General features: G+C 42.3%; 1 protein-coding gene across 1 annotated transcript in view; it reads left to right on the top strand.

Annotated features, from left to right (window-relative positions):
* AOAH (acyloxyacyl hydrolase) overlaps positions 1-13,190 on the top strand; it is a 72,739-nt gene that overhangs the window by 21,559 nt on the left and 37,990 nt on the right. Inside the window, exons 6-11 of the mRNA XM_082754802.1 lie at positions 4,567-4,626; positions 9,922-9,992; positions 11,145-11,205; positions 11,690-11,760; positions 12,386-12,434; positions 12,866-12,914. Coding sequence (XP_082610928.1) covers positions 4,567-4,626; positions 9,922-9,992; positions 11,145-11,205; positions 11,690-11,760; positions 12,386-12,434; positions 12,866-12,914 — 361 coding nt within the window. The remainder of the gene's footprint in view (positions 1-4,566; positions 4,627-9,921; positions 9,993-11,144; positions 11,206-11,689; positions 11,761-12,385; positions 12,435-12,865; positions 12,915-13,190) is intronic.

The raw sequence follows: 13,190 nt of genomic DNA, 5'->3' as shown, positions 1-13,190 counted from the left end.
CTCATGTTCTGGTCCAGGTGGGGAGCAGATTTGCAGGAAGCTCATCTCAATTTCTCCCTAGATTGTGTTAAGCCAGCTGGCCTATTCAGTTAAATGGCAATACTTAAATTGATTTTGTTGGGGCTAGAATAATGGCTTGATTTCAGCACTGGTGTCCTGCTGCTGCCAGTCTCCTGAACAGTTGGTGCTGGAAGGAGCCTTCATTCTTCTTTCTGCCCTTCAGAGTGCCTTTTTTGCTCCAGATTATTAGAGGCCTTGTGACTGCAGACTTTATCTTCATCTCCAGTAGCAGAAATTTACTGGGAGTCATCTTGTATCAGCAAAAATATACATATTTATGCTAATGTCATTTTATTCTACCAAAGTAAGCTTCATTGCCACAAGCGCTGGTGCTGGTTCACGTTCCCACTGTCAGACCTTTCACTTTGAAAAAAACAAAAGACACATCCCTCATGGACATTACTGTGGGCAGCCTGATCTTTGCAGCAAGCCTGGTTGTGCAGCTTTCATCTGAGTACTGTGGCTGGGATTCATAGTTTTTCTGGGTGACATGGACTGGCTGAGCACTTTGGTCATGTTACAAAGCCAATGCAGTGGAGTCAACAGAAGTTTTGTTTCTAGGGAAATGAGAACTAAAATGAAGGTATTTCACACATTTGAATAGGGATGTGTCCGTGGCCTTGCTAGGAGCCTCTTGCAAAAGATGGTTATGAAAAAAGAAAAGGATACAAACAGTTGGGCTAGATTGAGAGTGGCAGTCCTGGTCATAAAGAAGTGTCCAAAACTGCTCGTGTCTGCCTGGGTGACTGTCCAAGCAAGTGCGTGCACACACACTTCAGCCAAATGAAGAGAGGCATGCTCTTCTAGGTTTCCAGCTTGGGATCTCTCAGCTACAGCTCAGATTTTACAAACTAGAAGCCAACAAAGTCTGACTAGGGAAAGCAGCTGTTTAGAGTTTCATTGAATAAAAACACTGCTACTAGTTACTACTTTCTCTCATTCCTCTACCTTTTTGAGTGAAAACACAAACCATGTACCAGGTGGTGGAGCAGAACCAAGCTGTGGGGCGGGAGTGCTTCTGTGTTCCTGAGGAGACCAAGCTGCCAGCCAAAGGCAAATCTTGTCTCTGTGCCCTGTTTCCTTGCTTTGCAGCCATAGGCCATAAAGCAAGATGTTCGGAGGTGGGCTAGGGTCCTGGGAAGCCAGATCTCCTTTTTGGAGATAGGCAAAGCCTTCTGAAACATGAAGTGTTTCTGCTGCAGTCAGAACTGAGCCCTGAAGAAACATCTGACAGGCAAGCTAAAGAAGGCAGCACTTGTTTCTCCCCTTTCACTTTTCTCTCACCATTGCCTCTGCTCTCATTCATTAGCAGAAAATGAAATGCAAAACTAAAACACCAGAATCCTAACCTTCCGTGAAAGAAACCAGTGTTTGGGGCAGGAGAATGGCAGGCAAGAGTGTGAGGTCAAGGTGTTGCTCATGGAGGCCAGCTCTATGTTTTGCAGAGGCCAAGGAGAAAAAATAAATCCAAATGTTGCTCCCAGAACACACAGAGTCCAAGTCTAAAAGAAACAAGTGGATTAAAAGGGCTGGAAATCAAATTAGTTCTCCATGGAGGAGAAAGCTCAGAGTCAAGCCTTGCATGTTTTAGATCTGGGCTTGCACAGAAGGTCCCTATTTTGATTTCTGAGCATGTGTAATTTGGTTTGTCTGTCCCATGCCATTGTAATGATTCCCCTTAAAGCCTCTGCAGGATGAAAGGTGGGAGCTATAGAACAAATCCTATTTTTGCTGGTGCTGCTTAACGAGCTCTGCAATGTTTTTGTACCTTGATATGCCTATTCCTGGTAAAAAGATGATGAAAAGGAGTTAGAAAGGGAACTGTTGGAATGTTTTGTAAATATCTGCTCTCCTATCCAGCCAGGATAGAGCGGGCTAACAAGGATGATAAATGAGAGACAGTTAAAGTTGCTTTGTGTACTTGTTTATGATGAGGAATAGATCTGTTTACAAATAATAATAATAATAAAGCTGGGAATACCAGGGCTCTGTGGAGGGCATTAAAGGAAGGCAGTGACTGAAATCCCAGTGACCACCCCACATCCTAGCCTCATCCATGGCATGGCCACCTTATGCACTATGGCAGCAATCAGCTGGCCAGGCTGAGCTGATTTGGGTGGATGGGGCTGGCTGATTTCTGGGCTCCACACACCCGTGTCCATCAGCTGCCAGAGCCCTGGGAGCCCAGTCCTGTCCTTTCTCTTACACTTTCTCAGCACTGTATTGCTGTAGCTGTCTAAACTGTGTGCTGATGCATTGCTGCCAAGAGCAGGAAACATTTCTCCCTTCCTGCCCAGCAGAAAGGGTTTGATGAGCCTTACCTCCTTGGAAACTTTTCATGCATTGTATTCTATTTTAAGCCAGTTTCCTCATCTGAGCATCAATGTCTTTTATTGCAGAAACGACAGCAACTGGCAGCACACACAATATAACTGTTGCAAATGCAAGATATACGTTTGATTTTGGGGACAGAACTTGCCCAGTGGGATGGAACTAGAAACCATTATCTTGGCTCCTTCCTAGCATCTCTCATCTATTATTTGTGACATACCCACATTTTTATAAGACTAGAGACACAAAGATGGTTTACATATGTATAAAGCATTTAGAAGTCTGTGTTCCTTGCTGCTTGTTCTTATTTTTCCTTATGCTTTTCTATTGTTAACCATAAATTTTTGACCCTTGAATCTCTCACTTAATTAATTTGCTTTGATGATTGCCTACATCAATTATCATGACATGCTAAATTTTATCCACAGTAAAAAATGTTGATAATGGTTACTTGAAATGCAAATATATGCTGCTTTAATATTCCAAGCTGGCATGCACGCTGTTCACTAAGGTGCTGTCACTTAAGGGATATTCTCTTTCTTTTAGAAATACTTTAGTACTTTATACTGTAGGCTGGGCTGTAGGAGGAACTGATAAGAGGTCATCTTCTGACAGAACATTTTGTCCTTACTAACCATTTTGATAAGAATCAAAGTGCTAATATATTTGTTACACACCGGTATGTTTTTTTTTTTTCTTTCCATTTGAGAGAATTTCAGAAGTAATTGATTATTTTTTTTTTTTTAAACCAAACATCAAAGCCCACAGAACAAAAGCAGTTCTTTTTTTCTGAACGAGGGTAAATGAGCGGTACTTTCAGCCTTCTTTCAGCTAAATGCTGAGGGAAAAGGCAGTAGCCTTCATGCAGACCAAGTCTACGTAGATATTACTGTTTGCCAAGATAGCCTTATAAAAGCAGAGCAGTATATGGGATCTATCATCATTGAGATGGAATAATGTTGTCCAAAAAGGAGAATGGAGCAGCAGGAGGAAGCACGGTGATGATAATTCACCAAAAGCAAATGCTTTTGCCTGAAGTTTGCACACAAATCTGCAAGCTGAGATCATCTTGGGGCACCCAGCTGCTGTCTGTCATATTAACAGGGTTTCCTCATGAGTGTGGTATCCCTGCTGCTCCCCAGGGACGTTTCTCAGTGCTTGGCAGTCCCCAGCTGTGGTAACCATCAGATGGTGCACGTTCAACCACAGCCCTGCCACACTGTACGTGGCATGGCCATCTTCCTGCTGGCCGCAGGTTCCTGGCTGTCCCTTGCACTTGCAGTTGGTGTGTTTTGCGAGAAATTTCCTCTCCTCCTTTGAGGAGGATATGTGTTACCTGGGGGGGAGCTTGGGGAATTGAGTTATCACTGGTAGCTGATGTCTTTGTGTTCCGTGGCCTCATAATGGCCAACTGATGTTCGATTTTCAAGGGTGCCTTTCCAAGGTCTTTTCTAGCCCTGTTTTCAATAGTCCTCCCATTCTTCCTTTCTGTTTAAATGCAATTATCCTCATTTTGAAAGAATCCTAAAACAGTCCTTCAATGCAATTTTACATGACCCAGCAGCAAGGCAATTCTTGCTGTTGTCAGCAAGTACTTTCCCTCCAGGACAGGTATTCCCAGAATGAAGAGATGACATTCCTAGAGTCCAACCAGGAGATTTGCCTTTCAGGTGTTATTCCTTCTTGTCCTGCACTCTGGCTGTTTCTCTGCTGGGATGAACCTCAGATGAGGATAGCCCCCATGCGTGCAAGACCATACTCTACCACAGCAAGGCAACACAAACATAACCCTTTTCCGACCATCTAACGAATGGGTTACTTTTCTGCAGGAATCATGGAGAAGCTGGTTTTCTACAGCTCACGTGATGCAGTCAATTTAAAAGCTGAAATTCATATCCTGATCTGGACTATCCCTCAGGAAATAAATGATGCCCTGGAGCAAAATAAATGAACTCTTGCCAATGGATTTTCATATTGGGTGATCAGATAATTGATTGTTAGTCCAATAAAAAGTAGAAGATGATGCGTTTGTGAACTCATACATCATTTTTGTGCTGTGACTAATAAAAATAAAAAAGGGGAGAAAATGCTGAGATACTGTGAAGCTGATCTGTTTGTTGTTTTTTTGTTGTTGTTGTTGTTTTGTTTTCTCTCTTTTTTTTCTTGCTTTCCTAGGTGGGGCTGAGTACTGCAATATGGAAAGCAAAAAGGATTTTGAAGACTTCCAAGGATCTGGTAAGAAATCCATGGCACTAGGGTGTTTTACACTGTATTTGCATTTTACCAAGGTCCTTGCTTATTTTGTCTAATTGTGAACCCATCTGATCATCATAGAATTGGATGCTGACTTGCTCCTAGCTTGTGTAGGATCATCTCTATCAAGTGAGACTGGAAAGAAGGAGAGGGAGATTACAGAGAGGAAATTTGTGCAGCAGCTGAGGACATTGCATCTGTTGGCTCCATAGTGCAGCTCCGCACTGAGACACTCACTTGTGAAAAATACAAGCATATACACATTTTGTTTAGATTTTTTTTTCAAAGTTAGGTATTTTCCACTCAGCCTTGTGCTGTGACCTTACTCCCAGAGATGCATCCTTCCTTCAAACTTCTGTCAGTGTTTATCATTGCTGAGCCTCAGCTCCTCCTCATTTCAAGCTTCCCCTTTGCTATCCCTGCCTTGCCCTTGTGGCCATTTGTAGGGGGAAGTCTCGTGAGCTGCCTTGCTGCCTCAGAGCACAGTGAGTGCTCTTTGGAGTTGTCTGAAATTCAGGCAATGGCCTAAATGCAAATTCTACTTAGTTTTTCCTTTCTGTGCCTCTAAACTTGAAAGTTGGGATTGGAAATTTTCTGCCTCCGTCAGTTTTGCAGATTATAGTAGATCTCTTCTCAGTGGCAGAGAAGAGAAGAGCAGCTTTTATTCTAATTTATGAAAGTTTGCTTCCAGTTGTCTTCATGCACTTAACCTAGAACAAATGTTTTTTGTTCTCTGTGAAGAAATTATTGATGTTGCTTCTTCCTGAACCCTCACTGTGATGCTACTCACAAAAAATGAAAATTGAGGTGCCTAATTAGCCTTCGGGCAATTGCCAAATTGTGATGCCAGGGAAATAAACAATGCACTGGAGAGATGGGTCTCAGTTCCTGCAGAACAGCAAACAGCAGGATCTTATTCATTTTCCTTCCTGTTTGGTGCTGTGCTTCTGATGGCTTGAGATTTCCACTCAAATTACATGCCATTCCTAATCCCCTTCCCAAGTCCATGTGCTAATGCCTACAGCACTCAGTGACACTGAGTCAAGGAGGACCTCGCTGTCGGACTGAGCCTGGGCACAGGTATGGGGATGGAGAGGGATCGATGTGCAACTGCGGCTTCCCAGGATGCAAGGCTCCTTACCTCCTTTGCATGCGCTCCACAAGCTGGAATCAGGAGGGCGATCCCTTCTCTTTTCTACCCTTGGCATGCCAGGCTGCATTCATCGTGTGGCAGGCTGTGGCTGGCCTCCATGGGCCATCCATACCATGTCCTTTGGGCTTTCCAAGGTAGGTTGGTATTAGTTCTTGGCACAATGGGGTCTCTTCCAACTTGCTAACGCTCTCCTGTGTCCTCAAAGCTGCTCCGCAATGCCTCTGTGCCTCCTTGTTCTCTGTTGCTGTGCCCTTGGCCTCTTTCAGCTTCTACTTGCCTGTTACCAGCAGGAAGGATGAGCAAGCTGTGCCCTGGCTAAATACAGTGTGGCGGAGCTGGGCTTCAGTGTATTTCTAAGCCTACATAACTGCACAATATGAGGTCAGCTCAGATTAAAACAAATAGCATGTCATTGCTTGGGCTTCTCCTGCAGTTATTCCTAGTGTGTTTCTTGAAATGATCCTTTTAGAAACACATTTAAAAGCTAGAAAACTTAAAATAACACTAAGGGCATAAGTGTCTCTTGCAGCTTCCCTTTCACCTGGGTTGAAGTTAATTTCATCTGAAACCCAGAAAAGCAATGTAGTAAGAAGCAGAAAGGAATGTCACCAGGAGAGCACAGTGTGTATTGCCCTGCATAAGCCCCATAGCCTAGAATGGCAACGTGTAATGAAAGCTGGAGGATCCGAGAACCCCCTGCCTGTGGTAGGACATCTCTGCATCCAGGCCAGAGAAGGTAGAAAAGCATTCACTGGGTCTCTTTTGAGCTTTGGCCCATGTTGGAGGGCAACAACAAGTTATATCTGTGCATTCTTCCCACAGCCACTGTTCTGGGTTCTTTTGTACTGTGATGTGTTTGGGGAAAGGACCCTCCAGCTTTCTGGAAAATTTCTTGCAAGCTAACTGTCCCCAGCTCTGCTTGGCAGCTGTATGCAGGTGTGCATAAAACAGAAGTGATTATGGCTGTTGGCAAGGAGGATGGGAGGTCAGCCTGGTTGCCAGGGCCATCGTATTTACTGGGCATTTCTTAAGAACATTGTAGGTCTGGGAAAAAGAAAAGGTATTTGCCAGATGTAGAGTTCTGTTAAAAAAGGCTACAATCCAAATATCTAATAAGTATCTCCATTCATTAAATGTAGTAAGCCATCTGACTGCTTTAAAACAAATACCAACAAACATCAGGGGCTTTTTTTTTTTTTTTTTTATATATATAAAACCAATTAAAATAATTACTGAAATGTCATTATGGAATGCTAGTAGGTATTGAAAAAAAGTTGTGTTATCAATCACTGTAAGCACCTCCAGCACTAACTTTTCTTATGGATGGAGAAGACACGAAGAGGCATATTTCAGCAACAACAGAGAAAAAAATACTTCAGGCAGAAGAGTTGTGGCATTAGCATTTAATGAGAGTAAGCTCCATGCGTACAGTCCTGTAGTGACTACATGTTGCCTGTAACTCATGCCTCTGCAGCAAGAGAAGTGGGAAGCCACAGAGGGAGCCAAAAGAGAATTGTAAGGCAGATCAGATCATGAACCAGCCTCTTGCTCACCCACTCAGGCTACTCAAAGAAAGTAGCCTGCCTCTTCCCTAAGACATGTTCTGCAATTTTAGCATGGCTTGGCTAGGAATGTCTGCTCGCCTGTGCTCTTCTCTCTTACATGTGCACACAAAAATTATCCCTGTGCTCCTTTGCTGCCTTTTAAGGCCATGTAAGCAGAGTCAAAGAGTTACGCCCTGCTTACTGTGAGGACGCAAAGGCTGGGGACCCAGCAGCTGCTGCAGACAACTTCTGCAGCTAGTCCTCAAAGCCCAGTTCAGCATAGCCCATACTTCTCCCAGGACACCATCATGCCAAAGCTGGGCAGTCTGCTGGGGCTGCAGGATTGTCTCCGTTTGAAGCTAATAGAGCTCTAGTTGGCAGCAGTTTTCATGACTAGCTGAGAAAAAGGCAGGAAAGGTTTTATTCTACTTACAGCGAAGGGTAAACTTTAAGTGAAGCCTGAGAGCAGAATAAAAGGAGGTCTGCTTTATTAATTTATTTCTTGGAAGCTGTGTAGTTTGTATTTCTGGCAGAGTTTCGGCTCTGGATGACTTAACTTCAAAGACTTTGCTTGCTGTGATTTAGGCTGAAGTGAGAAGCCAACAGCTCAAATGAAGACAGCGCAAATCTTAACATGATGGAAAGCTTTAAGAGCCTCTAGTGTTTTTCTAGGCAGCCCTGGGATTAGTCCTACATGGAGGAAGTGGGGGAAGTGCTTTCTTTCTTCTTTCCAGGAAGGTGTACAGAGGTTTGGTTTGCAAAGCACTTTGAGAAAACTGGCGTCCTGCTTTTGTGCCTCCCAGTCACTGCCTACCTGGCCATATGTGCATAGGCACGTACACCCTCCACACCTGGGCACTGTCATTGCACAGTAGAAGAGACGGAATTAAAACCTCCACTAAAATCATGCCACTAAGCTATGTGGTTGGTTAGATGGCAAACAATGTGGTGGCAAGGTAAAAGCATGATATTTGCAGAGGGAGGACCAAGTGTGAAGTGAAGGGCTGCATTCCTCTTGCCCAAGACCTCATCCAGCCTGGCCTTGAACACCAGGGATGGGGCATCCACAGCTTCTCTGGGCAACCTGTGCTAGTGCCTCACCACCCTCTGAGTAAAGGATTTCCAACCAGCATCTAACCTAAATCTTCCTTCTTTTTAGTATAAAACCATTCCCCCCTCATCCTGCCACTGTCTCCCCATGTCATTTGAGTTTGACAGAGCTGAGGAGAGTTAGCTGGGGTTTTCTGCAGGTTTCTTGTCTCTTGGCTCCCCTGAGTCCTCCTTTTTTCTTCCTGCTCTGAACAGAGTGGGACTCTCATCTCCAACACTCCTTGTTGCCTATCCAAGCGAACACCTTCCTGCCTTTGCTGGAGCTGCAGGGCGGTGCCCTGACCACCGCTGCAGCACTGCCTCTGCCCTGCAGTGACACCTCAGAGCCCTCCATCATTCAGAACTTTATATGCTGATGTTACTGCCCCTCATGGCAATTAACAGTCTTTCAGTGTCCTCTTCTGAGTTGTATCCAACACTTATGTTCTGTTTTATGTTAGATTTGGGTTGTAATCTCATTAGCACAAGAACCATCTTACTTTTCTTCTGTATGCAAAGTGTGTAACACAAGGGATTGGCCCAAGGATAGAAGTGCTATGGCAATATAAATAATTACCCTCCTTTGCATAAAGTAATGAGTATGTCCATCTGCTCAACTGTATCATATTTACATGCTGAATACAGCCTTAGTGAGTACAGTTAATTAGACTGTGCACTGACTATCCCTCTGTATTTATTGGCCACCTGAACACTTGGTGTTTAAAGACTACCTGAACTTATGAAACCACATTAGCAGCACGTTTGTGGGGTTGATCTCCAATGCAGCACGGTGTTCTGTAACCTGAGAATTAACTAGGAAGGTCTCTCTCTCCTGAAGCTTCCTGGATTGGCCCACAGTTATGGTGTACTAATGATGAAAGAGTTTATCCTGCAGCAGCTGCCTTTTACAGCTTGCAGGGCTGGCCAAGATAAAAGTTAGTTATGAGATTCCCAAGTAAAAAAATCTCATGAAAAATCAAGGACATTCTATGCAAACACTGGATCCTCCTATTTCTCCCCTTTTTGGGGTTACTTTTGAGTTTTGGCTTATCCAAAGCTCCCCACCAAGTGTGCAGAAACCAGCCTTTTAGCCTCAATGTGTGCTCCCATTCACTAGTTCTGCACTAAGTGTCAGACACTGTTGTGTTTATCCAACATGAGAACTGCGGTTTTTATGAGAGGTGACAAAAGTAACTTTGGTACATGACAGGAGACAGCTTCATGAGAGCTTCTTCTGTTTAGCTTTACAGCTTTCTGAAAATAAGCGTTGTTGGTTTGTGAAATGTTCAGTTGAAATCCCAAAGTTGACTGCTGTGTCACATCTAAATCCTCAAATCCTCTGGCATGTAGCATCTTTAGTGGAGTTTTTTGTGTTTTCAGATGTTATTAGGCAGAAAACATGATGTAGCTCTGAATTTGGCTGTTACAATATCCGAAGCCATGCGGCCTCTATGAACTAATGTATTCATCTTTTATCTTCTTCCCCTCCAGAAAAGCACCACGAGGTTCTCAAATCTATGTGCCTTTCCTCTTCTGGCTAACCTATGTGAGAAGATTAAATAGTACGTATAAAGTTTTCAGTCCTCAACCAATAACAGAGTATGGTACATTCCTTTCTTTCAAAAAGAAAATTCTCAGCTTAACAAATCTCCCTATGCTTTACTGCTGTTTCTTTCCTTCTTCACATGACCACTGTCCAGGCAGTACAAAGGGGGCTTGCAGAGGGTTCAGGCAGGTGAGAGTGCTTGGAGAGATCCCTGTGCTTTTGCAATACTTAAAATATTTGCATACATATAGTTAGCAGTTCTAAGAGTACAAATATACTCTTATGTAGGTTTGAGCCCTCACTTCATACACACAAAGATACCACATCTCCAAGTGTGAGCTGTTTTTCTCCTGAGACTTCTTGAGTCACAGAAATGTCTCCGTTGTGTTATTCACCAAGTTGTGCTGCCCACAGCTCAACACCAAAAGCCATACTCTACTGAGCTGAGGGCAAGCAGCAGCTACATAACTCTGTGAGGAATACCAATTAATATGAAATAAGAACAGCTTCATGTCACTGCTAGCTTAGAGTCAGAGTTTCGAAGAAGGGCCAAGGACATCATCTGGGTTATTTCTCCTAAAGCATATTTTTTACCTGACAATATAAGCATTTGTTTGTGCAACTTGGTATGCAAATGGCAAGTCTTCTAGGCCTGTCACAACAGAAGAGAGATGGCGTAAGGAGATGAAGGATACATATCAGAATGAGTGTAAGCCATTTATTTGTAAGAGAAGAAGGCTTCCATCATCATAAAACCCCATTCTGCAGTTCTTTCCCAGGTAGAAGACTTCTGTTAATACTACATATCTAGCAGATTGCAAGATGTGCCAGGCTGAGTTTGGTATTTATGTCCAAAAGTGATAGTTACTTTTACTGCAGATTTGATGCCCCAGCTTGTTCTAGACACTGAGGATTCAATATCGCAGCTACACAGGAGTCCATCAGCTTCTCCTCTGGTGCTCACTCAGCAGATATTGAAAGAAATCTGGATTTGCTCCTTTGGGCAGAATCGCTTTGCTGAGGTACAAGCACGGAACTAAAACTGAATGTGGAGCTGTGAAGAGCATGGAAGCTATCATCTATTCTGAACGCTTTTTTTTTTTTTTTTTTTCCTGAATAGGTTTTCTTCCATCTGTTAACACAGTGTTTGTTGTTTTTGTTTTTGCAGTGTCATAAGAAACAAACTACCTTTTGAAGATTTTGATGGAGATAAATTTAGTACTTTCCCAGTAAGCAAAGCCTTTCCTTTGGTACAATAATCCCTTGATAATGAGAATGTATATGAGATTCCTCCTACTTTCTGCAAAGCCTTATTCATTCATGTGAAAATGAGTGAAATCTAAAGAGTTTTTTCCTCTTTTTTTTTTCTGGATGAAAAAAAATCATTCATTTATGTCATTTGGGGAGATGTACACACAAAGCTGGGCTCCCTGCAAAAGCAAATTGCTCTGCTGCAAAGTGGTCTGTTTATTGAATTTGAACGAGGTAAAGTAACATCAAGTTAAAAAGAATATATAAGAAAATTGCCAGTTTGTTTTATTTTAGCACCAAAGTGCGCAAGGTGTCATTTTTTAAAGCTTAGGTTCTGGAATACAACCCATTTAGTGGGCTTTATTCCTGCACCTTGAGTTAGATTTTCATTTTACATATCTTAAATTCAAAGTGCCAGGGTAACAACGACCATCCTATTTGTGTGCTTCTCCTGGCTTTTAGACATTGCGGGGCTATCACTGGCGAGGCAGAGACTGCGATGACAGAAACACAACCGTGTATCCTGGCAGACGGTAAAGCTTTTAAATATTTTAAATAATTTAATTATTTCTAATACTTGTGGCATTGTGAAGAATGAGTTCCATATTTGTTTTTGGCAAAACTCTGGGAGGGGACACCACTGCTTTGTGCTTAATTTCACTGTGATGGAGATGAGAGGGGATGGTTGAGACCAGGGATGGGAGTGTATTAGCCTGAGGGGTGAAAATCTGATGTGTTTTGTGCGTACCATGCTTGTCATCAGCACCAAGAGGGAGGCTGTGCTCCAGCCCTCATGAATTTGGAGTCAGGGGTTTGGTGAATTTCAACAAAAAATCAAAAAGAAGGAAAAGGGTGGGAAAAAAGGACAGGTCTTCTGCAAAAGTCGTCCCCATTCACTTCTCCAAAGTGGAAATGCAAACTGAATGGGTAAGTTGCATTTGACATCCTCCTATACTGACTTCAAATGATTATTTCATTTTGCAAGAAAAATTACCTCTCCTGGACTCAAATGGAAAATAAACACCATTCTGTGCAGAAAGGAATTTCTAATTATTTGCCATTCTCCATAGAAAATGGCACAAATGATCTGATTTCCTTCAAAGCCTCTTTTTTCTTTATTTTCTGTAACACTGTATACCTTTTGTAACTCTGTTTTAGTCCTGATAATTGGGATGTGAAAAGTGACTCTAACTGCAATGGCATATGGGTAAGTAAAAGAAGTTGCCTTTTCAAATTCTTTCCTGATTACCTTTTTTTTTTTTTTTTTCCCTCCTTTTGAATTAGTCCATAAATGGGTGGATTTTTTATTATTCTGGTTTATCAACTGATTTGGATTATTCCATGTATTTACTGTCTTGGATATTCCAAGTAATAAAACTGTATTTATTAAACTATAAGGAAACAGAGTAAGCAGATATGAGAGATTGTTTATTGATGTTTATGATTATTTAAATTATAGCTATTATAATTAAAATGTATACACACTTATTAGAATAAGTTAATGGAAAGTGTCGCTATTATGATGCAATGCTTCCTACAGGCAAACATTCAAGACATAACTTCTCAGTCTCTGTTTTGCACTAGCATTTTTCAGGCACTTGATAGAGACTTTCATCTGCCTTTTCTTTCCTCCAACAGGGCGTGGATCCAAAGGATGGAATTCCCTACGAGAAGAAATTCTGCAAAGGTGAATCTTTACAGTCAGTGCAAGAAGCAATTTGTATTTTGTATTCATTTCATAAATATTTTAGTATTTGCATGGTCATTACCAATGTAGGGGAAAGAAAATGGGTTTCACAACTTTATGAGAAAGGAAAATAGCACACATCCTTTTTTCTTGTTTAATCTTGAAGATGGGCAGAAAGAACCTGTGAACAGCACAGGCTGCTGGTAATGTTCTGTTAAAAGCTAGTGTGGTTATTATGTTGAAATACATAGATCAGGGACACCAGCAAATGGAGTC

This window comes from Aythya marila (genome assembly GCF_965140915.1).
Source record: "Aythya marila genome assembly, chromosome: 2".
NCBI lineage: Eukaryota > Metazoa > Chordata > Aves > Anseriformes > Anatidae > Aythya > Aythya marila.
Note: the sequence above shows the minus strand (reverse complement) of the source record. Positions and strands in the feature narration are given on the sequence as shown.